Genomic DNA, 26,420 nt, shown 5'->3' with positions numbered 1-26,420 from the left:
GAACTCCCCATAATTAATACTAATGAAGTGATCACATATTGTAACTCCTTATTCGACCATTTGATTGTGCTTCATAAATAAATAAAGGGTAGAAGAATGCTGCCATGAAATTACTGCTCAACCCCTCTTGAAATCAAAATTTCCACTCGTGTTGATGCCCATGTGCATCGTGCTCTCATTAGTCTTCGCATTGATGCAAAGGTTATACTATCAAGTAGCGATCTCTTGTCCATTAATAAATTTTTAATTGATAGAGAAACAAAAATGATGAATATCAATACAAGGAAGGGAAGCGTTTCTTGGCATGGTGGTGGCTGCTAGTTAAAGTAGAGTGTTGGTTTAAGTTCTAGGAAAGAAAGTTCTAGGAAAGGGTCGTTTGTTCGACTCCCCCCCTCCCCATTAGATGTTACACATCCTATACTTCTCCCATGTTCCTTTGCACCCTCTAACCACCTTTCCTTGGAGTTGGGATGTCGCCCCAAACCGCCCTCTTGGATTGTCATCCTAATGGCCTATGGGCCTAAACAAGAAATGACCCAAAAAAAGATAAAAATTGGAAGGATTTGTCATTAAATTTGAGTTTGAAATTTGACATGTTATCTAGATGTCTAACTAATCTAAGAGAACAAAATACAATTATGATTAGGCTTCTGAAGAGTGATTTTATCATAACTCCCAGTTCAGTCCAATCACAGGCCAAAACCTGTGGATGAAGAGATTCTCTCTTCACCTTGTACAAGGAGAACAGGGTTCTTTGAATTCTGAACAATTCAATTAAAAATTCCCCGTATCTAAAGCTAAAGCAAAGCATGCCATGCAAGTCTTTAGAAAATAAAACTTAGGCGCGCAAACGGCGAGTCTATATAAAGATGGAGAAACTAGGGACACCAACCTCTTAAGTCCTAAGTCCTAACCCCTACTCTATGAGCCAAATGGAGGAAGTCGACGAAACGGAAGCAGAATCCCAGGTAATTTTATTCACATTTGCTCTAATCTGGTTATGATTTTGTCTCTAATTTTCATGAACTCTACCGATCGTACGCTTCCATTAAGCTTGTCTGCAATTTCATCAGCATCTCCATCTACCACCAATATAGCGGTTACGTTTCTGATAATATCTTGGTTCTCTGAAGCTCGTGCTGCAACTTTGGTCGTTTTCCCTAGCTGTTCCCTATTTTTCTCTCCGCGGTCTTGGAAAAACTCCAGTTTAGTGGAGTTTAAACTCTAAAGCTATCAGATATAGAGACATTTATTTGATTCAATATTTCCCCCTGTAATTATGAGTTAAAGGGTTTGGATGCTTGCATAAACTGTATAGGCATGCCTTCAGATCTCCGTCTTCACTCTATGCAGATCTTTATGTGCATACTTACTCCTGTACATGATCGATATACATCATCTGTTTTCTTTACATTCGTATTATTGTGGAATTACAAAATTACTGAGTTTAGATTATGGAGTTTGCGTCAATTAATTCATCTGGATTTGTGTTGCTTCAATTGCAGGTGTACATGGCATGCATCATGCAAGGTAAACGGTGAGTTTTGTACATCAGAGTTGAAACTATTTCCTACTCGTTACACTTACAATGTCCGTTGAACAATGAACTTATTAGTTTTTAACTATGTCCAAAATGAATAGCACAACTTAAAAGATACCAAATTTTCCGAAAAAGGATTTTTCAGACCTAGAGGCTAAAGAGTAAAATAAGTCTTCATTGCACTAACTTGATTTCAGCTGGAATTGTCTTTGAAAAACGTCAAATTAGATAATTAGATGAAAAATCAGTGGTTCCAAAGTTATTTTCTGAGATCTTCTCTCTTGTACAAAGAATCTAGAGTAGAGCATATGCTTATCTGCTTTTTCCTTGGCTTTTGTGGCAATCCCAAGATACTTTATGTTCATGGTAGGCCTTATTATGAACTGGAGTAATATGAAATGAATCAGATTGTATCTGCTACTAGTGAAACTGTCACAATCAGAAGATGGTTTCCTGATAATATTTCAAACTTATTACTTTCTAAATTATAATTAGGTGTGACTATAGAAGTTATCCTTATAGGATGATATTCCCATAAGTGTATCCTAGTGAAGTTGTTTTTGTTACATCCTTCTCTTTACGAAAAGGTCAACACATCATTTGTTAGGAATGAAAAGGTATGTATCATTTAATCCATCTCATAACTAACTACTAAGAGATGGTAAGTACAATCACGACTTGAACCTGAGTGGAACGGATTGCTTTGATGCTTTGGGGGGGAATTTTAAAAAGAGAAGAACAGAAGAGAAGCAAAAGTGAATGAGTGAACAAAGATTAATTGGCAATAATGAGTAAGTTGCATCAACAAGTCATTGATGATGTTTTACATATCTGTTAAACTAAATATGATGTCATGATCATACTAAATGACTTAATTTTTTGTTCCAAACTCCAGAAACAGAGGACCAAGAGCTCAAAATTCTCTTGAACCACTAAAGGCCTAATCTTAACACTGACAACATTATAACATAATTTGAAAATGAACTCAGTTTGTGTATGTTAGCATTTGCTGTTACGTGCAATCAACATTTATTTGTTTGGAGATGACTTTCTTAATTCTTGCTGCTAGAGTTGGGGTTGCATACTACGATTCCAATATCAGCCACCTTTATGTCACTGAAATTTGGGAAGATGGCAGTGCAGGTTTTCCTCTCGTTGATCTCAGTATGTGATTCTGTCTTTTTCCCATGTTATCAACAGTGGGTCAAACCTTACAAGTTTGGCCATTGTGGTTTTATTTGTTTAGTTTCTAAAGAGAAGGAAACAATATCTTACATATTCAGAATCATGTTGTGTTTTTTTGATACTCAAGACCGAATAATATTGAATTTGCCTCAGCGTTGCTCTTGATTATATATTCATATGTTTGTAATGTTCATTCCTCGGCATATTTGGATTGTTGCATAGATGAATTATCACCTTTAGATTTGCATTTTTCTGTATCTTATATGTTTCTTTTCACTAACATTGGCTCAGTAAAATATCAAGCCAAGCCCCTGATCATTTACACAAGTACAAAAACAGAAGAATCCTTACTCGCTGCTTTACAGAGAAGTGGTTTGTAATTGCAAACTTTACTGGATAAACACAAGTTGTCAAAATTTTTATTTTAACGACCTTCTGAAGTATCACAGATGGAGCTGAAGCCCCTCAAGTGAAACTTATGAAAAGCTCTATATTCAGCTATGAACAAGCATGGCACAGGTAATAAAGCATTTGCATAATGCTTCAACCTTTTATTTTGGGGGTTTATAAATACCTTTTTTCTGAACATGTTTGTTTCCAAACAAAGTGCTTTTGCACCAGGGGCTGGCATTGGTTCTGTACTTGGCATTCATTATTTAGTAGCTATTGTAGATGTTATTTTGCATGAATGTCATAAATTGAATAAGCTGAAGATTCCAATCACTGGAATTCAGGTGATGCTTTAGTTATAGGCAGTTATTTAACACAAACCTTGGTAAGGATTTGCTACAATTCTGATTCAAATGTTTAGACAGAAATTTTCCAAAAATTATTTTATTACAATTCTAATTCAAATCTTTATACAGAAAGATCCCAAAAAAGGCTGAAGAAACTTGATGATGGAATACTTAAGAACTAACCTGGGAAAATAAAACCTTATTCAATTAATCTGTTTAGGGACTAAACCGTCATCTGAAGAACCCTTAAATGCATGATACCTTATCAAAGACACATTTGACCTGACCATTCTACTCACATTCTGCCAACAAAGTTGCAAATAAAAACCCCCATAACGGATCCTAAACAACACTTCATTCATACTGTCATACTCCATTCAATATTTGAATATCAATGGTTGCAAATTGACATCCGAGATGCCCCTGCATCAATTAGAAGGAAGACCAAGGATAGGAGCACTAGAGAACTTATAACTGGCATGAATAAACAAATAAATATAATATTAGCATAAAACTGATAAGTTTTCTATTTACATAATTTTTTAGTTATTTTACAATTTTGATGCAATTCCTACTTAAAGTTAGTCATAATAAAGAAACATCATATTCTATTTCGCATTTTTAATTATCCTTCATTTATTCCGACACTGTCATGAACCATATAATCAATAATTTCATAAAAATGTCCTTCTTTGTAAGTCATGGGCATAGCTAGGTAAGAATCTTTTGAAGTCCTAGCTTGAACTTCATGGTTTAGTAGTAAAAAAGAAGTTTGTATGTACTAATGTAACTTATTAGGGCATGAACTTGTTGAGATAAAGCATAAGCAGGCCAAGTTCTAACGCTATAGCATGGATTCACTCACAAACCACTAAACCAGGAGTGACCTAGCTGAAGGATCTGTGGTACCCGTTCAAATGTGATGCTGCTCCAAAGCCATGACTATACATTATGCAATTTCCCATATTATTTTGAGGAATCCTGTTTTCTTCTCTTTGGTTGGCATTGCAATGAACTATTTCAACTCATATAGCTATTTTTTTGGCATGTTTTGAGTGGTTTTCTTTCCTTGATGCAAGGGTTCTTTTGTCTCCTCTGATCTTCTCGCCCCTTATTTCAAACATTGCAGATTGATATACCTTCGGGTCACAGGGATGGATGATGGGCTAAGCGTCAAAGAGAGAATTTGCTTTGTGAGTTGATTTTTTTTCCTTTCTATTGTTAATTCTGGTTTATTGATTCATATCCTTTTATTGTTAGTTCTCCCAGAATTGAACCGATGACCGACGCTGTATGAAAGCTACTCTTGTCTTTGAAACACTGAGTCACTTAAGACTCTCATCTAAGAGAAAGAGTGTCCCAAAGGGCTACCTTTTCTCTTAGATGAGAGCAGCACAGCCAATAAGGAGGCGGAGCCAGTGGATGTGTGATTTTTGGAGTTGTCATTTGTGCACCTGTCCCCAGAATGAGTGATCCATTCCCCTGCAGATCATAGCCTTACCACTCGGTCCCTGATGTTCAAGCCATAAAATGATTTTATCCAAGATGAATTTGTTCAGTTGAATGAATGGCAAGACTAGGTTGGGTAGTATAAAAAAAATGCATTCAATGGTTCTTAGGAGTATAACTAAAGTGTCGAGACTAGTAATGTTATGTGTGATGGTTCTGCCATGTGCAATCAAGATGAATAAAGGTACCAGTGAGGAGTGATGTTGTGCAACTTGGAGGTGTTAAAGGAGGAGGGACGGCTGAAAAAGAACTGGTTGGAGAGTGAGAAATGCAAGGGTGTTTATGAGTTAACAGCAAGCATGGCCTTAAACAGGGCAGAATGGTGGAAAAGGATTTGTGTAGCCAACCTAAGTGTGGTATGGAGTGGGAGTGCGAGAGGATATTAACCACTGGAGCACAAATTTCAAATGCTTCAAATATTTGGAGCATCTGTGAATATATTTTTTAGATTATCTAGTATTTTGGTCACTTTAAGGAGGCATTTTCAACTTCCAAGCTTTTATATATAATTATTGTTTTAAAATGTCTTCTTGTATGTGGATCGATAAGCAATAGTCTTGTTGGCATTTAATGCAATTTAAAAGAGATACAGAAAGAGAAAGAGAGCCCGCTGCATTCAGGTGGGCTCTGGTCAGTTTGAGCTTGACTTACTCGGGTACTCTATGCTATATAAGTGTTAACACTGAGCACCTCCATTTGTTTCAAGCTAGAATATTTTCTTGGATTTTTTAAAAGCCAATATAAAACTGCATAAGGATTAAGTAAGGGGGAAAAAATTCACCCAAAAATAAAAGTAAGGGGAACAATATTTTACTGAAATGCAATATAAAAAGTTGTAAAACAACTTCCATTTTTGTTTCAGGATGTTGTTTTCCAAAGAGGTGGTGATATCTTCGATAATTGATACACTTGGCAGTTGGCACCCATGGAGGACTCAAACCCCATCATATGGCTGGATTCTTTTCCTCATTCAACTATGCTTAAATGTGCTTTCTTGTCAAGTCCAACAAAAAAAATGACAAATGACAGGAAAATATAAAATAAAATTTATATAACAATAATTAATTTTCCAGGAAAATATTTTACTGTGGGAGAAATGAAGCCTGACACCGTCAAATTGTTAGTTTGTCTTAACCACTACAATTTTCTTTCTTTACTTGTTCCATATGTTGAGTTGTTGACTCTGATATTTGCATGCATCACTATCATTTTGTGGCTTGTTTGTAATTTTTTTTTTTAACTTTTACAATGATTTTTAAACATTTCCTGTTTTCTTATCAATTGCAGTTGAACTCTATGATGGACATTGGAAGTGAGGTCCAAGTTCGTGCGAGTGGGGCCCTTCTTGCTATATTAGAAAATGAGAGACTTGTAGAGACACTTGAACAAAGGGAACGTGGGAACGCATCAATTGCTGTTGATTGTGTTACAGAAATTTCATTTTATCCTCAAAATACTATGTTCCCAGAAATTCTGCTTTGTACATGAAATCTCAATCTTTAGTTGCTATTAGTTTAAGGCTATATGGTTCAGCTCATTAGTTGATAAGTTTGTGATTTCTACCATCATTATGTGAAACCTTACATCCAAAACAGAAACAACTTTCTCAAACTGGACTCTGCTGCTTATGAGACACTGCAAATTTTCCAAATAGACAAACATCCAAGCCATATGGGCATTGGGAGAGCAAAAGAAGGGTATGAAGTGAGACAGGTTTTGTGGTCTTTTTTTCCCACCTAAGTGAGAGTGGTGTTTTTGGTCTTACGAACGCACATTGATGTTCTTAAACTGCAGGTTTTCTGTGTTTGGGATGTTGAACAAGGTATGGTAGAGCTATGTGGTTTTAAAGTCAGCAATATCCATGGACTAAACAGCTTAACTTTTCTTTATTTCAGTGCATCACACCAATGGGCAGGCGCCTTTTGAGGTAAATCATGTCATGAAATTTGTGTCTCCATGGTTTTGGGATTGTCTCTAATTTCATGAATCTTGCATTGTATCAGAAACTGGTTTCTGAGGCCTATACTAGATCTTGAAATTCTGAACAATCGTCTCAACACTGTATCCTTGTCAATCAATAGATGATTCTTTGATTATTTGCAGAATCAATAGATTGGGGTGGCATAGCTGGATTCATGTAACTACCCTGTAGTTGTTGAAGGTTTTGGTGATCATAATATTACTTGATTTTGTTTTCCATAATTGATCATGAGAATTGTAGTCTCCAATATGATAATAGATATCATTCTTTGTTTCTTGTGAAGAACTGATTACCACTTTACGTGAAACACTGAAGTCTGTAAAGGATATTGCCCACATTCTCAAGGTGTTGGTTTATTTCTTAAATTTTCTTTTCCTTAATAGTTCTTTTATTGACTTGGGCACCATTTCAGTATCAAGATTTCAAGCTCTATTTCCCAGTACTTTTAGCAGAAAGGTCAACCAGTATGTGGAGATTTAAGCCATAAATTCATACTGTACATATATAGATGCAAAATTTTGTTTGTGTCAGATATAATTCTCTGATGAAAATGTTGAAAGTTTAGCAAATAGTTTTGTTGTTATGTGTCCTTACTTTTAACATTCATGAGATTGAATTAACTTTAGTTTTAGACATGAAAAGAAAAGTGGATTCTATGGCTTAAAATATGGTAGACCTATTCTACTGGATGTAACTGATGATCCTCTGCAGTGGCAAGCAACTCTGTCCTGATTCATCTATATTTATGCAGTATCATACCAGGAATGTGACATTAGGTTAGAGTTTTGTGCCCAGGTGCTCTTTTAACTGCATTGGATACTGCAACCAATTGTTTAGAAAGCCAACATTGATCTCAGACCCAGATTCATTTCTTCGGTTGATTTTCAGTTGAATTTACTGCATTTAAAAAAAATGTTTTTTTTTTAGTAAACAAAGAAAAATGTTTCAGTACTTCCTTGTAGGTGATCTGCAGTAATGCAGTCTAATTTTATACAATTGTACAAGTGCATGTTTTCTTGTAACAGATACACCAGTCAGTTTCAACTCCATTGGTTGTTCATTGGCCTTCCAAAATGGACTTCTGTTATAAATTTCAACTTAATCTAATTATATTCTTTTATCTTCATTTATTCCTGAAAAATAGTATATTTGATTCTTCATTTTCAGGTATGATCTAACTTATGTTCTTATTTTCATCTGTTTATTTATTATTGTATTTTTGCATTTGGAGTTTCTTTATAATCTCACATGTTAGCCCTACTGCTTTTGCTCATGGAAGAAATTCAACTCCCCAAGTTCTGTATATACAGCTGGTGACTGGATGACTTTCCTGAAGGTAGATACACAGGCACTTTTTTTCTTTTTTTTTTTTTAAATTTGAATTCTTTGATACTTGAAGATGCTATACTGTTTAGTGACTGAGGTGAAACTGATATTATGTAAAAGAAACTACAGCATTAAAAAATAATATAATTAATTCATGACAAAGTGTCCCATTCAGCACGCAATTGTTCCTTGACGGAGCAGTTTCTTCTGATGACATACCATGTGGCCATGTTTATCATTTATTTTTATTCAGATTATGTGACTCTATCATGTCATGAGTGCTTCTAGAGTCTCGTATGAATGTTTACAGTATTGATGATCACCTTTAGGCACCTGGCTTTTCTGAGTAAATAAATCATGCAATTTTGGTTTTTCCTTTTGAACAATGTAATGTGGTCTCATAGATTTTACAATCAAGCAATCGAAGTACCAGATTTTCTAATTCTGCTTGTTTTGGCAGAGCATTTGTTCACTGTTGCATGTGAACAAGATATTTGAGGTCGGTATTTCTGAAAGTCTTCAAGAGCATGCGAAGTATTTGAACTTGGATATTGCTGAGAAGGTATTGAGCAGGTCTTTTGTGGGTTTTTCTGCAAACCAAATTATTGTATGGATTTGAAGTTTCTCACTAGATGGACAATAAATGTGGTATATGTGTTCTTGTAGGCTGCTTTAAGCATTTCACAGGAGCTGGCTTTTGTCTATGAACTGGTAGTCTGTATTTGTTTCCTAATTGCTTGCAGTTGCATTCTCTTTTATTAGTGTTATATTTTCTTTAATTTTCTTGTTTTATTGTTAGATCTGAACAAAGGTAACAAATTAACCGCATGTACTTGGTTCCTCGGGGGTTACTACACAGCCATGAGGTTCAAAGTGGGAAAAGGGTCTAATCCCTGGATCAGAAGCTTTAAATGATTTGAGCAGAAAATGATGGCACTTATTTTCTCTTTGATAGAGATGCCTGCAATATGGTACTGATTTGTTGTGCTTGGGTTCCCATCCGCATCATGTGGTTTTTTTTGGTGGACCCATTAGATGATGAGGCAATTCTTTAGCCTTATTAATTGGGACATTGGTATTACATTAGACCTTGGCATTTTTCCAATGCCTTTGAGTGAAATATCTTGCATGGTCATACCTTATGAGGCACCAATTGTCTGCTAGAAACATCGGAGGAGTTAGTGTAACTGTACAATGTTTGTACTATATATAGGGAGCTCTTTTCCATTGTGTCCATAAATACAACTTAAAGAAAAAGGCAGTATCTGTATAATCATGTGATTAAACCCAACAAATGCTCCCAGATAGATAACCTAAACCTTTTGATTTAGTGCTAAAACCTATTTGCACTGCATTAGTACCACTTTCTGTATCCTTGAAAGGTCGCTCTGGTCTAAAATCAGTATCCAAACCATTCTTTTGACTTGATATACCCAACAACTGTCTTACTTTGTCCGTATTCAATTCTCCCATGTTAAAGTGTACCGTGGGATAATATTCCACGCGGTAATGTTCAGTAGTTGAGTTGTAATTAGTTTGTTATTGTTATTTATTTCCCTTTACTTATTTCCTTCTATTGTAATTAGACTTAGACTCTTTGTAGGTTTCCTACTAAGAGTTGGTTACTTGGTAATATAAGGAAGGGGCTAGTCCATGATACAAGCATTCTATTCTTTTTCGTCTTCTATCTCTCTCTCTCCCTCTTCTCCATCTCCATCGTGTTCACTGTTCTCTTCTTTCTTCTTCTTCTCTTTCATAGGTGCTGGTTTATAGGTTCAATATATTGTCACATGGCTCAGAGACTTGTTAATTAGTTCCTATCTTTTTTTTTTTCTCCTAGTTTGAAAGTCCTTTAAGGTCTTTCCTTTCTGGTTTGCAGTAACCTTTGCTGCCATATCTGATATATGGAACCTTTTGGAACTCCATGAAATTAAACTAAGGTTTCCCCAACCTATATTCCTCACTGTGTTTCCTTTGCTTGGAGTACCAAGTAAGATGGATCGATCTCACTGTTATCAACTATATGAAAATGGATCCACCTCATTGGGTCCGTTCTTGTAATGTTTCTCGGAGCTCCTCTTTATTTTCTTTAGTTTATTCTGATGTTTGGGATCCGTGTCGTGTCAAGAGTCAGTCAAGTTTTTTATATTTTGTTACCTCTGTTAATGATTACTCTCAAATGACTTGGTTATATCTATTAAAGGATTGATCATAATTATTATTATTATTTTTTTTGTTTTTAAGCAATTTTATAATGAAACAAAGACTCAGTTTGGTGTGTCAGTTAAAGTTTTATGCTCTAACAATGCTCGAGTTTATTCAGTGAGAAATATCTAAAATCTGTTATGATCATGGGATAATACATCAAACTAGTTTTACATATACTTCTCAGCAGAATGGTGTGGCTGAGAGGAAAAACTGACATTTGCTGGAACTGGAAGTTGCTCGATCTCTTATGTTTCATATGCATGTTCCCAAGTTTTTTTGCAGCGATGTTGTTTTGACTGCCTGCTATTTAATAGTATGCCATTTGCTGTCTTTGACAATCAATCTCCCTTTTCTGTGGTTTTTCCCAAATCGTTTATATTTGGTTTACCTTCACGGGTGTTTGGTTGTATGTGTTTTGTTTACAACCTTCACCTTGGTCTTGATAAATTACCTCCACGTGCTACCAAGTGTGTGTTCCTTGGGTATTCTTGCACTAAAAAAGGCTATCAGTGTCATGATCCAGTTACGCGTCAGCATTTTATCAGGGTTGATGTTACCTTTTTTGAAACTACACCATATTTTTCTGTTGAGAGTCATAAGTTGGATACTGATTTCCTTGATCCTCCATCTATTCCTGTCCCCATTCCTCTTACTAACTCACCACCACTACTACTACTTCCCCACCTAAGCAATTGCAAGTATATAAACGCCATTCCAAGTTGACTTCAACAATTCCGACTGATCCTCCGATACAATCCTCTACTTCATCAGAACCTCCTGTGGGGATCTTACCTCAATACCTCCATTGACTTGTCAGTCGCTCTTCGTAAAGGTACGAGAACTTGTACTAAAAAATCCAATATTGTCTATCCTATGGCTAAATCTGTTTCAGTGTCTCACCTTCCACCTTTACTTCGAACTTTTGCTCTGTCTTTATCTACTGTGTCTGTGCCTGCTAAGTTCTAGGAAGCATTGTTATATTTCGGGTTGAAGAATGCTATGAATCTAGAGATGGATGCCTTGTTAGATCGTAAGGCATGGTCTCTTACTGACTCACCCCTGGGAAAGAACTTGTGCGGTGTCGTTGGGTGACTGTCAAGCATCTACCAGATGGTTTCGTTGAGAGATTGAAAGCTCGCTTGGTTGCCAATGATATGCTTAGACGTATGACATTGATTATTTTGAGACCTTCTCTCTAGTAGCTCGTCTTAACTCTGTTTGTGTTCTGATATCCTTCACTGTTAATCTTAACTGGCCTCTATTTCAACTTGGTATTAAAAATGCTTTTCTTTATGGGGATGTTGAGGAGGTGTATATGGAGCAACCTCAAGGGTATGTTGTTCAGAGGGAGAATGCATCAAAGGTTTGCCAACTTCATAAGGGTATTTATGGGTTGAAACAGTCCCCTCATGCTTGGTTTGGCAGATTCAATAAGGTCATTGGTAGTTATGGGTTTACACAGTGCTTCTTTGATCATTATATTTTTTTGTGGACGTGGGTCCAAGGTAGTTATCCTGGTGTATATGTGGATGATATCATTATTTCAGATAACGACTCTTCGGGGAATGAGGATGTCAATGCATATTTGCATCAACATTTTCAGATGAAAGATTTGGGAATGCTCAAATATTTTTTTGGTATTGAAGTTGTTCGAAGTACAAAGGGAGTTAGTTTGTCTCAGAGGAAGTATGTAATTGATCTTCTATTGGAGACTGGGATGTTAGGCTCTAAATTTATGGATCCTCATTTGAAGCTTGGAACATGTGATGACAAAGACTTTGTGGATTAACATCACTACACGCGACTTATTAGAAGACTTATTTATTTAACCAGTACTTGACATGATATTTCATTTTGTGAGGAATGCGGTTGTGCCGAGGCTGACTTCTACTCTGTTTGTCAACTCAGGCGATCAACTTGGTGATATGTTCACTAAGGCGTTGTTCCGGCCTGTGTTTCTTAGTGGTTGTTCCAAGCAGGGTATGGGAGATATATATACTCTAGCTTAAGGGGGGTGTTAAAGTGTACCGTAGGATTATGTTCCATGGGAGGGATAGTGTACCTTGGAATAATGTTCAGTGGCTGAGTTGTAATTAGTTGGTTATCGTTATTTAGTATCCTTTAGGTATTTCCTTCTATTGTAATCAGACTTTGACTCTTAATAGGTTTCTTACTAAGAGTTGGTTACTTGGTAATAAGGGGCTAGTCCACAATAGAAGCATTATATGCCTATCTTGTTCTAGCTATCTTTCCCTCTTCTCCATCTCCATCGCGTTTACTGTTCTCTTCTTTCTCTACCGTAGGTGAATAATATCTAACCAAAATCAGTAGCTTTCACCCATGTTTATTTTGCTGGTATTCTAAAGTAATAAAGGATCTCTTACTGTTGCCTTTGTTTTTGTATATTCTAAATCCTCACCATGTGTATTTGTAGGTAATAGGCATTATTGATGTTAACAGGAGTAAGGAAAAGGGGTACGGGACAGTGGTGAAGGAGGGGTTCTGTGACGAGGTTAAACTTCCTACTAATATAACTTTCATCGGTTTGGGTCATTAGTCTTTGCACATCAGATGATATTTCTGTTGTCTATTTTTGCACATCAGATGGTATTTCTGTTATTTGAAAGCCTCCACTCCTTGTCTTCTGCCTACAATCATATGTGGATCACCACCTTTTTTTGTGACTTACATATGAAGAGTTGCTTATGCCATTGTCGTTGGGAATAATCCCACATCGATTAACTCTGGGACCTTGGACAACTTCATATACTAGTTGAGACCCTCCACCTAATAGCTTAAGCTTTTGGATAGAACACTTCAGCTTAGTATCAGAGCCACCAGGTCTGTTATGTTATTGAGACATCTGTGTATGTTCACCCAAAAGAGATGCCACACATACCACATGTACTTCCACCCCAAAAAGAGGGGCAACACGTGAGGGGGCCTAGTAGCCTAAGCTTTTGGGTTGGACACTTCAAGAATTGTGATGGTTGGGCCAACATTACCAACGAATTAATCAGACTTCAATATAACCACTATACAATAACCAATTACTCCAAACTATAGCAAAATATTTACAACTTTCAGAATGTCTAGAAAACATCCAAACTGAACTCTTGTAGGGCTACAATAGACATTAAAATGCAGCCAATTTTATAGGTAATAAGCTCTATATACCTCAACTTCAATCAGGCAACACAGATTTCTCAGTTCCAGCCAAACTAGGTCCTCCAAATATTTTGGTGAACCAGACTGATTTGCAGTGCAGATGCACAAAAATTAGTGTAGGTTGGTTTGTATTAAAAAACATGCAAACAACAAACTAAATTAAGAAAACTTGGCATAGCAACAGTACTACCATGAGTCTGATGCAACTCCCACGTAAAATTCCATCCCAAGGAAGCTAGTAAGGTTTTTATGGATGCTACTATGTTTCTAGAAAATATAAGCAATTTTCCAAATAAACCGGAACTGAAAAATCTGAATTGTTAGTTTGAGATAATGAGATGACTTTCATGATGAAGAGAATCTCTTACTCTCAATCCAACAAGCAAGTCTTTTGAAAAATAATGGCACAAAATATAATTTCCAATAGAGAGTATGGATTGCAATAAAATAAGAAAAGTATTGCTCCAACCAATGGATCAAAAGGCAGACCACTGAAGCAGTGGGCTAGCTACCCTTACCGTTTTAGTCCACCTGCCTTGTAATTTGGTACCTTCAACTTCTGCACCATATCGGTTGCTATATAATCAGATTAAATTACAAAGTTGACAGGCCTTACCTTTTCTTCCTCTTTTTTTTTTTTTTTTTTTTGGGGGGGGGGGGGTGGTGGAGTGGGGTTAGGGGCTTATCACGTTCTCTAAATTTTTTTTTACATATTGGGGTCTTATTCAAGGATGCTCATGTATCTTATGGTAAAATGAAGACTTTTTATGAAAGTGTCTTTCACTGTTATAGGTTTGGTGGACATATGGACAGACATGTTGTATATAGCTGAAGAGGACAGGCCTCGGTGCTACAGTAAGGTTGCTCCACTGCGACCTAGTGGTCGCAGGTTTGAGTCAGGAAACAGCCTCTGTGTGAAGCGGGAGTAAGGCTGCATACATTATGACCCTCCCCAGACTTCGCAGTGGTGGGAGCCTAATCCACTGGGTACGCCCTTTTTAATGGTGTATAGAGCTGAATGTTGGGCAACGAAGTAATAACACATAAACAGAATAATATTGTGGGGATGAAGAAGTTGAGATGGCTAAGTGGGAAACTAGAAAAGATAAACTTAGGTATGAAAAAAAAAATTGAATGGCTCTGATGGAAGAAAAGTTGAAAGAGAGACGTTTGATATGGTATAGGCATTTTTAACTGAGGCCTTCGAGTGTACTGGTAACTGGTAAGGAGGAGTTATATGATGCAAATTAGAGAACCTAAAAGACCAAGGGGTAGACTGAAATTAATTTGGGCAGGAGGGAGGAGTGCTGAGAAAGGATACAAATAGCTTAGAGTTGACTAGAAACATGGCTTTGAATGGATGGAGTGGCGAAAAAGGATACTTGTTGCCAACCCCATTTGCTAGGAAAAGGCTTAATATTGTTTAATTTAGTTGAAGATGGATATCTAAAGTATTAATATGCATAAAACTTAAATGGTCTGGGGAGAAGTGAAAAAAGATATGGATGACCATGAGTTTAAAAAAAAAAAAAAACGAATTCAAAAGAGTTAATGGCAAAGCATGATTCATGTAGCTGATGCCCTCTAGTTGGGATACATTTAGTTGAGTTGACAATATGACTCTAATTTGACAAGCGTGTAGAATAGTTGAATGTTGAGTAATAGGAATATGTTTCCTTAATTTAAATCTGCCACCAATCTGAGTTATATTTTTGTCCTACATTAATAGTTCAACTGAACCTTGCCTTTTCCTTTGACATCTAGCTGGATGAGCTAAGAAAAATATATGATGAATTACCAGAGTTTCTAGAGGAGGTATATTTCCTTTCACATTTTATTCATCAAATGTAAGTTATCAACCATAATTGATGTTTGCAATCATTTATATATCCGATTACACCAATTCCTTGCAGGTGTCGTCATTTGAACTTGAACAACTACCTCATCTACGTGGAAATAAACTTGCTCCTTGTATTGTTTACATACATCAAATTGGTTGGTCCATGTTTCTTTGACAATTTGCACCTAAAAATGCTTCAATTTTTGAAAGATGTATAACTTTAATAGCAGATTAAATCCACTCTTGATTGGAGTGTTAGTAGTGAGTGATGCATCTAGTGGTTAGCTTCCATGTATTTCTTACATTCAATTGCCATATCCTTCCCCCTGCCCGTCAAAAATTTGTTTGCTTATGGGTTTTTGGAAAAGTGGTTGTTAGTCCCCAAAAAAAATATGGTATTTAATTCAATTGCTATTACGAAGGCCTGGCCTCAAATAAGTCATTTTTATCAATCCTTTTGTCCCTAGAGCTGTGAATGAATCAAGGTGTTTCTCTGTGTCTGTATTTTGCGAATACTTGGGGACTTAAATAATTGGAAAATATATTTAGAAGAATTTTGATTAAGATGTGGGGATTTGCATTTTCTAAGATGGTAGAAGAATGTGAAATATGATTGAAGTGTGATTGTTTCTTGATTTTTCCAATTAAATAACAAGAACTCTAGAAGCTTTGAAGATACAAGATGTGGGGTTTCAACTTTGGCTTTTGGTTACACACTGCCAGTTTATTGAGTCAGAAGAAGCCTTTCAGACTATGGTCACTCTTCACTATTTTAACTTTATAATGAAGTTAATAGTTTAGATGTACAGAATTATTGTTTTCCCTTTTTATGTTCCTTGATGTCAAGCTGATTTCTGTTCTGCTACTGTATTTTTTTCAATTCTAGCATTCCCATGCGGTTTTTGATACTTCTAACTGATTTACTAGTTTCTTCTGATTTTCTTGCTTCTTTCTTGATCTGTAGGATATTTGATGTGCATTTATGAAGAAAAACTTGATGAAGACATACTAAAGGAACTTCAAGATTTTGAATTTGCAGTAAGTGTAAAGTAGTTGCTAGAGATAGATTCAAACAAATCTATCATGTATTTGAGGTAAGATTGCATATATTCTTCTGAATATGCGATGCATTTATCAACCTAGTTTTCAGATGGGGATGGAGAAACAAAAAAATTCTTCTATCGTACTTACAAGACACGGGAATTGGACAACCTTTTGGGTGATATTTATCATAAAATTTTAGGTATGTGGCTTTAGGCACCATTCTTACTTGTATTCTTTTTGTTGAAAATTTGGATGGTATTTGTATAAAATATGTAAATTTTGTGTATATCTTACTTTCAGGATGGATAACAGTAACTACTTTCTGCACTTAAAATTATAAATACTTAGAACTTATAGTTTTTACATTTAAACTAAAACATTATCTGCAGAAAAATCTACCTCAAATGCTAACAATAAAAGGTGTATTGCGATCGTAGGTATATTAAACTTGTCATTAGTTCTTCTTGCTCTCTACTTTGTTTCTTAATTACAGACATGGAGAGAGCAATTGCTGGGGACTTGGTCACCCGTATTCTTTTATTCTCATCCCATCTGCTCAAGGCGGTGAACTTTGCAGCGGAACTTGATTGGTAAGAAGGGCTATTATTAAATATTTATAATTTCATCTGTTTCTTTCCCAGTTATTTGAACTTCTTGTTTTACTTCTTTTCTTCATTGTTTCATTCCTGACTACTATTTTTTGGGTATTATCCTTAGTCTTTTGTCACTGGCATTGGTCGCCCATCAGAACAATTATGTCAGGCCCAATTTGATTGCAGAAACCTTCCTTGATATACGAAATGGCAGGTTAGTTTATGAAATACCATTTTTATATGGCTGTATTTTTATTGCAGTATGTCATATGAGATAGATCACTTTGTTGGGGGAAGAGAAGAGAATCTCTTTGCATCAACCTGTGCAATTAACAAAAGTAGTTCAAATGGGTATCAGGCATGTTTTGCAGGAAATGACAGTAGACACATTTATTCCCAATGATACAAAGATTCTTGATGACGGTAATTGGTATCACCTACTCCAATAGTTAGCATATAGTTCCTTTCTCTGGTTAAAAACTTTAAATGATATATGTTTCAGGAAGAGTAAACATCATCACTGGTCCTAACTATTCAGGGAAAAGCATATACATAAAACAGGTAGTAAGATATATTAGCTTGATACATCTGTGTGTTCCTTGAATTGCAATTCAAGATATAGTTAAACTCATTCTAGAGTATATTCCCATACTCGTAATTCCTGTACATTAAATCTGTTGTCTCCTTGTCTTCATTTTATGTAAATCTAGTTATTGGTATTTTGCTCATAATACTGTGAAATTATTCTTTAGGTTGAAGTTGAGGACAACCCTGGACCATTTATTTCATTAATATTCACTTCTAGTGTTGCGGTTGCACACTGCAGTTTCTAAACTGGCATTTCTTTGGAACCAGCTGCTTTTGAAATTATATGTTCGCAATTATCTACTGGGTCTTTAATTTGTAAAATCTGTATGTATGCTGATTATCATAACACTGAGATGACAGAATGCTAAACAGAATGGTGTGGTTTATTTCAAGAGGAATCAATGAGTAAGTTGGGAGAAATGTGTTTCAGGTGGCTCTAATTGTCTTCCTTTCCCATATTGGAAGTTTTGTACCTGCAGAGGCTGCTACTGTGGGTTTGACGGATAGGTTTGTGAGCTCCATAACCACCGACATATTTCACTTTTGGGGTTCTTTATAACAGCAGTTACATATTTTAGTGTGCAATAGATCAGGCTAACAGCAATACTTCGGAAACAGGATATTCTGTGCAATGGGAAGCAAGCTTATGACTGCTGAGCAATCAACCTTCATGATTGATCTACATCAAGTAGGAATGATGCTTAGGTTAGTTCCAAGCTGAGTATGGCACCTTGCTAGCGACCATATCTAATGGTCTTTTGGGCTCCAGTGGCATGGATTCTCCAATCCGAAGTGTTAGGAACAGTGTTGATCTGTGCAACCCTCCTTTTTGGTTTCTAAAATGGCACAGTTTCTAAACGATGCTTGTTGGATCCCATATCGGAAGCTTTAAGATCATTTCAACAAGCTTGCATTGTTTGATGTCTCTTTTGTTCAAAAATTCTGTTTGGCAAATCTATTCGTATATTGCAACTTTTATCATCTTTTTATGTTGATAGCCAGAAATTTCTGTAGGCAGGCAACATCACAATCATTATGTTTAATGGATGAATTTGGTAAAGGTACTCTTGCAGTAGGTAGGTTTCTTTGGCATCACTTATTTTATGTTTATCTTGGATATTTGGTGTAAAATAGATATTAATCTATTATCTCATTTTACAGTAAAGTAACATTAATCCAATTGCTTTGCTTAAGTTACCTTTTGTGTTAAAATCTGTTCTCCTTGTTCATGTCAGATGGCATTGGTCTCCTTGGTGGAACTATAAATCATTTTGCCTCCTGTGATGACCCTCCAAAGGTTTGGTGAAAGTAATAATGCAGCAATTGTCTGTGCTGTTTATTGTACTTGGAAATTCAGTTTTCTAGCCATGATAAGTTTATAACTATGAGAAGGGCTTAATACTGGAGAAAGATTTCTGTAATTAACTCTGATCTCTTGTTTGTTATTTATATAATTATACATGCCACAAAAAATACTAACATTTCTCTTATGCAATACTCCCTCTGTTCCTTAAAAATAGTCCACTTTGAAAAAACACACATTTTTAAGGGATGGGATTACTTTAATTTCCCAGTTTTCTTAATTTATTTTCCTAGTTTACCCTTCATCTGCAACATGGTTCCAGATTAACCTTCATTTACATGGAAAGTAAAACTATTTGGAGTGGTGTGTCAAAGGGTTGGAAAAGCAAACAAAATTAATGCATTAAATGCCTAAAGCGGACTACTATTTTGGAACACCGAAAAAGCCTAAAGAGTAGAGTTTTAAGGAACAGAGGGAGTGCATAGGTAAATAATTTACAATTAAATCTGGCAATTATGGGAAATGATCCCTAAGGTTCATCCCCTGGATGGATAAACTAATATATATTCTAAATCAGTGTAGTGAAAATTATTTCCTTCTGAGATGGCTTTCTGACAGTCTTAAAACATTAAGCATATGTCGAATTCTTAGACAGGCATTACTATGTTTAACTTGCCTTTTGGACTCTACTGAATGATTTGCAGGTTCTGGTGTGTACACACTTGACTGAGATATTTAGTGAGGGTTGCTTACTGAAAGTGTGTTCAAATTCTGTTATTTTATTAGAAGATATCATCACTATTTCTGTTGAGGAAATGACAATCTATCTACTGACCATTTCAGTCTGACAGCATCAAGTTCTACACTATGAGTGTGCTTAGACCTGATGATAGTTGTAAAGATGAGGAAGACATCGTGTTCTTATACCGGTATTTGAACAGATCCTCTTAAATTAAATTGATACTGAGATACATGACACCTACTAATTAGATGTCTATTAGCTGCATAGCAATTATGCTTAGAGAAGAACTACACCATCTAATAGTCTTCCCTGGAAAAATAACTTGTTGACCTAGTTGTATGGTGGACTATATGATAATTCTCTCCTGCCCTTTGGGTAATTCTATCCATCTGATCCATCACTTTCCCTGTTAGTAAACCATATATAACTACACAATCATGGAATCTGGTTGTCAATTTAGATGGTTATGGTTATATACAACTTTTTCCAACTAAATGGGGTCGGCTACACGGATTCTCCTGTGTCATCCAATTTTATTTTAGATCATTTCAGTTCTCAAACCGTGGCTTTTATGATATCATGCTGGTATATGATCCATAAGCTATATATATATAATGACCTCTATTTTCTCATTGATAAATTTTCCCTGGAAATTTTGTATGTTTTGCCATGCAGGCTTGTCCCTGGACATGCACTTCTGAGTTATGGTGAGTCTGTACTTCTATACCACATGGTTTTGGATATCAACTGCCACTGTCCATTTCAAGTCTCTGAAGTTAATTGTGTGTGCTACAGGGTTGCATTGTGCTTTACTTGCTGGTACGTCTGAAACTCATTCATGGTTAGCTTATCACCCCCCCTCCCTTTGAATGAGAATGTAGATATCCTTATCAACTAATTGGAGATAACATCGGTCCACATTGTACCAGTTGGCATCCCTTGTTTAGATTGGCTAGCACCTCCATGTCAATGAAAGTTGACTACTTCAACCAATTTTGCAGTTTGTTGGCCTAGGAAAATCATGTCCTTTTTCAAGGAGTTTGTATTGTCTTTCTTTTCATGCCTAAAATAACTATGCAATTATGGATTTGTTGTTAAGTTATTCATTTGATGATAAAGAGGAGATGAGTACAGGACATTATCTTTCAATTCCTCAATAGAAAGATCTGCCAAATCTTGAAAATCATCAAACTTTCCTCAGTATAGTAATTGAATAGATTTTCCCATTCCCCATACTTACACCTGAAAGAAACAACACAGAGCTCTTTTAATTGTATAAAATGGATATTTGTAGAACTTTGACGGTAGTAGGGGAAACCCAGAGTTTGCGGCATTGGTTGAGTTTTCGGGATCATGAGAGAAGTATCTTAATGGTGCTCCTTGGTCTGGTTGGTATACTAGACTCAAATGCAGTGGAGAAGAAAGATTTGAACTAGCGATTGTCTATTTATTTCTGGAAAACTTACCACAATTGATTGTAAAGGGCAAGGTCATGATGTGGATGTCTTGAACAGGAGACTCTTCAAAGATTTTCACACTTGATTGGAAAAAGGTGTTTGTGTTTTCCAAGAAAAATCTTGTTCATTTGGAATTAAGATCTGGCAATAGCTTAGTGAATTCTGTGACTAGAGAAGGGGTAAGGAGAGAGATTTTGTACATATGGGTCTCATCCACCTGATGACCCGGGTAATTGTAGAGTCTGTATATTGTTCTTATTTGAGGTGGCCCTTCTGTACTTTTTTAGGGGGGCCCAGTGTGGCAGTGCCTAACAAAAGTGAACTGTTACATATTAAAAAATAAAAAATAAAAAAAAAACTAACCGAACAACTGTACAGCACTATAACTCAGAAATGTCATTAGCTCCCCTCAAGATGAAAAGATGGCATCAGTCACCCACATCTTGAATGCCAGAAATATGAATGGGCCAACAGCTGCTCCTGCGGTTAATATATTAGAAATGTGAGTGGGGCAACCTCTGATCCAATTATAGGTTGCTGCACAAAATGAAGTTTTTGCCTAATGTCCCCATGAATTTACCACAACGACATCTGTAATTTTGTTTTTTTATTTTTCCCTCTTTGGTGGCCCCATTGGTTGAATTATCTATTCAATAATGGGAATATAAACGAATTGGAGAAGGTCACCCCTTATATATTGTTTTAATATGAAGTTGCTGAATTTACCAAATAAGATTGCATGCATGCGATGTAATTCATACAACAGTTTATTTTGAAGAACAGTTAGCTGAAACCTGTTGATGCTTGTGAATTCATCATGATCAGGGTATCCACATCTTTGTCTGATTTTTGGTTTTAGAGCGACTAGAAGAAGCAGAAATTATCACTGCTTGCTACAGTACCGGAAGGAAGGGATTTGATAGTAAAATATGAAATTTTCCAAAGTGGAGTTTAATTCTTCTCTTTTGCATTTGATATCTAGATGGCTCCCACCATGTTGTGATATCAAATTCTAGCTTCTTGTTATCTATCCAGCAGGGACCTTAGGGGTTTACCCAATTTGAAAATTTGGTATGGTAGGAGGGAATGATTATTACATTGTTTATGTAGGTGTACCAGAGGAGGTTGTCAGGAGAGCAGCATTTGTTTTGGAGGCCACTGCAGCAAATAAGCACATTCAGCGACTGTGCAATGAGAAAATATCAGCTAGAGATCAGCAGTACAAGGTAATATCTTTACGAGCTAAACTTCATCCAAAAGGATTATGTAGTTATGTGCACATGTTTCCTCTTAGAAAATTTGGTTTGCATTACTGAATGTAATGCAGGATGCAGTGGATAAGATGTTGGCATTCGATGCTCTCAAGGGTGATCTCAACCTCTTCTTCCAAGCTATTTTTCCTTCTTATCTGTCCTAAAATCATCAAAGGTTTCGTCTGCTAAATACCATTGGTCAACTGTGCCAAGTTTCCCAACTGTGCATAGGTTAACAGCATCATCAAATGCTGACATGAACAGGGTTCACTTCTTTTTCCCTATAAGTTTCATGATTGGTTTGCAAAATAGCGTAAAAAATCTGGGAAAGGGTAATGGTTTCTTTGATCGACCATGCCTCATTTATCCAACTATGGGAATCACCAAATCACGCTTCGATATGGCACTAGATCAGCCCTTTAGGGAGGGTTTCTTGGCTGGGCCATCTAAAATACTTTTTTGCCATTATTTTTTGGTAACTCTATTGCCATTTGAGAGGGAAGGAGTGAAATTATTGGCATATGATATATCTGACTCACCAATGTATAGTCATGATTTTCAATGTTGATGTTGAGTTCTACTTCTGCTCAGTTAATAATCTAAGGGTGTCAATCGGTTTGGTTTTGATGCGGTTTAGGATACAATATATACAAACCGAACCAAATAGATCTAAAAAAGCTAAAGCATAGACCGAACTGATTTGGTTTTCATGTATTCGGTTCTTATACCATTTTAAAATTTCAGCTCAGCCTATTCGATATTTTTATGCCTTTTGGTTCAGATTCGGTTTGATTTGCATGAACTGTTATAACTTTAAAACTAAACCAAAATAATAATTCAATTTTCAAACCAAATCCAATATAGTCTTTTCTGTTTGATTTGGTACGGTTTTAAATGGCCCTTTTCAGTTCGAGTTTTGGTTTAGGCTCAAAATTGACACCGTTAATCAGTGCCACTAATATAGGAATCGGTATCGTCTGTAGTTCCCTAGTGCCTCTCACAAGAGGAGGGTGGACCCGGTCAGGGAATCGCAGACGATAAAAACTCACTAATATAGTGCCGAATAAATGTTGGCTATTCTACCTACGGTTAGGTTATCAACCAGCAGACCAAGCAGTCATAACTGTGGACCGTTAAGCCTGTTCTCGAAAAACTAAGGCTGTGTTTGGTGTGTGCAGGGCCGTTCAGATAGAATCTATTCTGTGAGAATGTTTCATCTGAACGGCTGTGAGTCGTTCAAATGTTCACTTACGTGAACATTCACCCCCCTTGTGTTTGGTCTGCAATATCAGAACCTGTTCTGGATCTAAAATGCATTCTGGAGCAATAAAAATGGTGTTTGGTATACGTTCTTATTCTGAATTCTTAGAATGGGGACAACAATGGATCTTGTTCTGGAACGAGAAAAAAACCCATTCCGTCTTTCTTGTTCGTGATGGCTTTCATTTCGTTGATGCTGAGTTAAAACTTCAACAGCAGGGTGGGATTGGGTTCATAGTAAGCTTCAGTTTCTTAATCGAGAGTTCACCCATTAAGCTCTCATGGCGATTCTGATAGTCTGATACCACAAATAAATCCCCGGGGGAGAAACGATGAAGGCAAGCTTTACAATCCCAAATTTAGGAATTACTTTCCATATCACCATGAGGTATCGATCACAGATATTGGTCGATCTGGTTCGGTATCGGCACCCACCAATCTCAATACTTGACCCATCCTAGGGTGGTATCCTAGATTGGATCAAGAATTACAATCAGATATGGATCGATGGATTGGCACATCGACCGATCCAATATTTCCATCCCAACCTGCGCGACTTAGTTCTTCTTCTTTAAAGCCAAAGAACTTCACTGGTTTTATAAGTTTGCGATTTTGAACTTCATTCCACTATTACTCTCTCATCCTTCTGTGTTTTTGACGAAATTTGGACCCAAGCACCGTTTTTGCCTCCTCTTGACATCCAACTGTAGTTTGAGGAATCGGTATTAGATGTATATATTTGAAGAAAAATGGGGGTAAGTCCATCCGATCTGAAGAAATACAGACCGATCTGGATCAGTATTGGCAAAAAACCGATTCCGATACCGATTATTTATTCCTTTGGCAAGATTTTTTTTTGGGGGCGAAGCCTCACTATTATGGTTTTCAAATCTTTGGCAAGTTTATCTTTTTGGGCGAAGCCCGACATCTAGGGCAGACAAGGAGCTTACTAGGGCCCGACAAGGACCCACAAGAGGTCAACAAAGGGTGAATTTTTATCCTTTGTTGTTCGCTGCCCAAAACAGCACAGTGCTGTCCCTTTACAAATTTTTATCCCCTGTGGTTTCTCTGCCTGGTACGGTTCCCTAGTACCTCTAATAAAAGGGGGTTGGATCCCACCCAGGCAGTGTGTTCGATCAGGGGGTAGAATGGTCATTTTAACCCCCTATGAGAGGAACCGCACAACTGTACCGGTCAGCGTACCTCAAGAGATAAAGATCCGTCCCCTCACATGGGGCGCGAAATGACGACTTAACCTCCCTTGGGCAGCGTGTTCGGACAGGGAGGTTAAGTCGTCATTTCACCTCCCATGTGAGGGGACAGCAGGTGCTGTTCGGGCAGCGGACAACAAAGGATAACGATTCGATGGGAGGGTCAAACTATCGATCTTCTATGGTCTTACGCTAGACCCAACTGTCCAGCCGCCTACAATGGGCATTAGTTTGAGGTATGTGGGCATTGTGCCTAGTCTTTTCCCATAAAACAAAACTAGAAAAAATGAAATAAAAAATATGAGCAACTACAAAATCTTACCTTTAGAGTCATATGGTCTTAAATAGACCTATTCAAGTGCTCATGTTTAGAGATCTCTTAGCTTTGTATTTCCTTTTTCTCTTCTATCCTTTATCACAACTATTATATAAGCAAAAGAGAGAATGATCAATAATTCTCAACTAAAGTTTATAAATAATTTTATTTTAGGGGCAATTTTCCCTGTTTGGGAGCGTAACGTATGCTAATGTCTCCCTGTGTATTTCTCTCTCCTCTCTCTCTATGAAATGATATATGTGCTCCTTGTTGTGGGAGGAGAGAGAGAGAGAGAGACTCAGAGAACGCTAATGAACACTACACTCTCGGACATAGAACGAAATCTCTTTATTTTATATACAGCGATATGAAGTTTCATCAATGTCATTTCAATACGTGGCATAAATTCAAAAGGTATTTTATATACAAGGTTCTCAACATGGGAAAGGTTATCTAAGTTGATCATGGAGGGTACGCTTGCATCTCTCTCTCATGAAATAATCTCTTTGCCCCTTATGTAAACATTTCTTCGCTACTCATTGATGCACTCCCTTCCTATGCCATTAGTATCTAATAGCATTTCCCACACTCAGCTAATGGGTGCATGGGAGGAGTGACTAATGATTCGTATACAGAGGGACCTCATATGATCAGGGCGGAGAGAGAGAGAGCGTGAGAGTGATGTACACACATGTTTTCCCCTAAATTGATATAGGAAAAAAGTTCTTTGGTGGAGTAATCTCTCTCTCTCTAAATAATGGCCTAATTTAGGTTCTTTTTATATGATTTATGTTTCTATTTATCTGACATATTTCTATTTATGTAGCTTTTTGTAGGATTAATGAATTTTATTTCTATTTAATATAAATTAAAATAAATAAAAAATGGCAAATAGCTTGAGAGTTATATATGATTTATGATCACAAGTCAATTATTTTCATTTATTTCCTACCCTTTAACGAGCACATGTTCTAAGGATCTGGCTCTCCTTCAGCTGTGGCATGAGCTAGAGGATCCAGCCCAGCCAAAACAGGGGGGAAGTTTCAAACTCTCCTCTCTCTCTCTCTCTCTCTCTCTCTCTCTCTCTCTCCCCGGCTGTTTGTTGGAGAATCCATTTCGACAAGCAGAGAGAGATGCGAACACTTTAAGAGAAAAATGG

General features: G+C 36.6%; 2 protein-coding genes and 1 long non-coding RNA gene across 7 annotated transcripts in view; 1 reads left to right on the top strand and 2 right to left on the bottom strand.

The window, feature by feature from the left end:
* The first annotated feature begins 801 nt into the window (after positions 1 to 801).
* On the top strand, positions 802 to 22,721 carry LOC122639643 (DNA mismatch repair protein MSH5). 5 transcript variants are annotated; one of them, XM_043832517.1, is made up of 34 exons: positions 802 to 968; positions 1,506 to 1,537; positions 2,610 to 2,704; positions 3,017 to 3,097; positions 3,175 to 3,244; positions 4,592 to 4,655; positions 6,259 to 6,413; positions 6,567 to 6,668; positions 6,766 to 6,793; positions 6,867 to 6,898; positions 6,975 to 7,032; positions 7,211 to 7,297; positions 8,232 to 8,288; positions 8,739 to 8,840; positions 8,945 to 8,989; positions 12,921 to 12,998; positions 15,419 to 15,469; positions 15,568 to 15,649; positions 16,459 to 16,532; positions 16,638 to 16,737; positions 17,032 to 17,128; positions 17,256 to 17,345; positions 17,490 to 17,554; positions 17,634 to 17,692; positions 18,150 to 18,226; positions 18,338 to 18,424; positions 18,734 to 18,795; positions 18,955 to 19,016; positions 19,727 to 19,780; positions 19,866 to 19,951; positions 20,440 to 20,471; positions 20,560 to 20,583; positions 22,332 to 22,447; positions 22,549 to 22,719. In XM_043832517.1, exons 1-34 carry the CDS (start codon positions 924 to 926, stop codon positions 22,636 to 22,638), a joined length of 2,439 nt encoding a protein of 812 aa, XP_043688452.1. In that variant the 5' UTR covers positions 802 to 923; the 3' UTR covers positions 22,639 to 22,719. The 5 variants fall into 5 exon arrangements, 4 of the variants coding, with proteins under 4 accessions (XP_043688452.1, XP_043688455.1, XP_043688454.1 ...); XM_043832516.1 differs by lacking the exon at positions 802 to 968 and adding an exon at positions 1,104 to 1,377; XR_006329550.1 differs by lacking the exons at positions 802 to 968; positions 22,549 to 22,719 and adding an exon at positions 1,100 to 1,377 and having other exon boundaries at positions 19,874 to 19,951; positions 22,332 to 22,440.
* The window catches only part of LOC122639644 (small ribosomal subunit biogenesis GTPase RsgA 1, mitochondrial), a 31,037-nt gene continuing 13,320 nt past the window's right edge, over positions 8,704 to 26,420 (bottom strand). Inside the window, exon 6 of the mRNA XM_043832521.1 lies at positions 8,704 to 8,732. Coding sequence (XP_043688456.1) covers positions 8,717 to 8,732 — 16 coding nt within the window. The 3' untranslated portion in view covers positions 8,704 to 8,716. The remainder of the gene's footprint in view (positions 8,733 to 26,420) is intronic.
* Positions 16,796 to 20,670, bottom strand: LOC122639647. The gene is made up of 3 exons (XR_006329552.1): positions 20,660 to 20,670; positions 19,321 to 19,327; positions 16,796 to 16,937 (listed from the first exon to the last, which is right to left on the bottom strand). It is a non-coding gene; the product is annotated as an uncharacterized LOC122639647 (long non-coding RNA).

Source organism: Telopea speciosissima, chromosome 9 (assembly GCF_018873765.1).
Source record: "Telopea speciosissima isolate NSW1024214 ecotype Mountain lineage chromosome 9, Tspe_v1, whole genome shotgun sequence".
Taxonomy (NCBI): Eukaryota; Viridiplantae; Streptophyta; class Magnoliopsida; order Proteales; family Proteaceae; genus Telopea; species Telopea speciosissima.
Note: the sequence above shows the minus strand (reverse complement) of the source record. Positions and strands in the feature narration are given on the sequence as shown.

What these genes read in the sequence shown, in the direction of transcription:
- LOC122639643 (XM_043832516.1), top strand. Translation starts at nt 1,321, where the DNA reads ATGCCTTCAGATCTCCGTCTTCACTCTATGCAGATCTTTATGTGCATA. An exon ending in TGTGTTACAGAAATTTCATT is followed by an intron (nt 6,414 to 6,566) that starts TTATCCTCAAAA and finishes CATCCAAAACAG; the next exon opens with AAACAACTTTCTCAAACTGG. An exon ending in TTTGCAGCGGAACTTGATTG is followed by an intron (nt 17,129 to 17,255) that starts GTAAGAAGGGCT and finishes TATTATCCTTAG; the next exon opens with TCTTTTGTCACTGGCATTGG.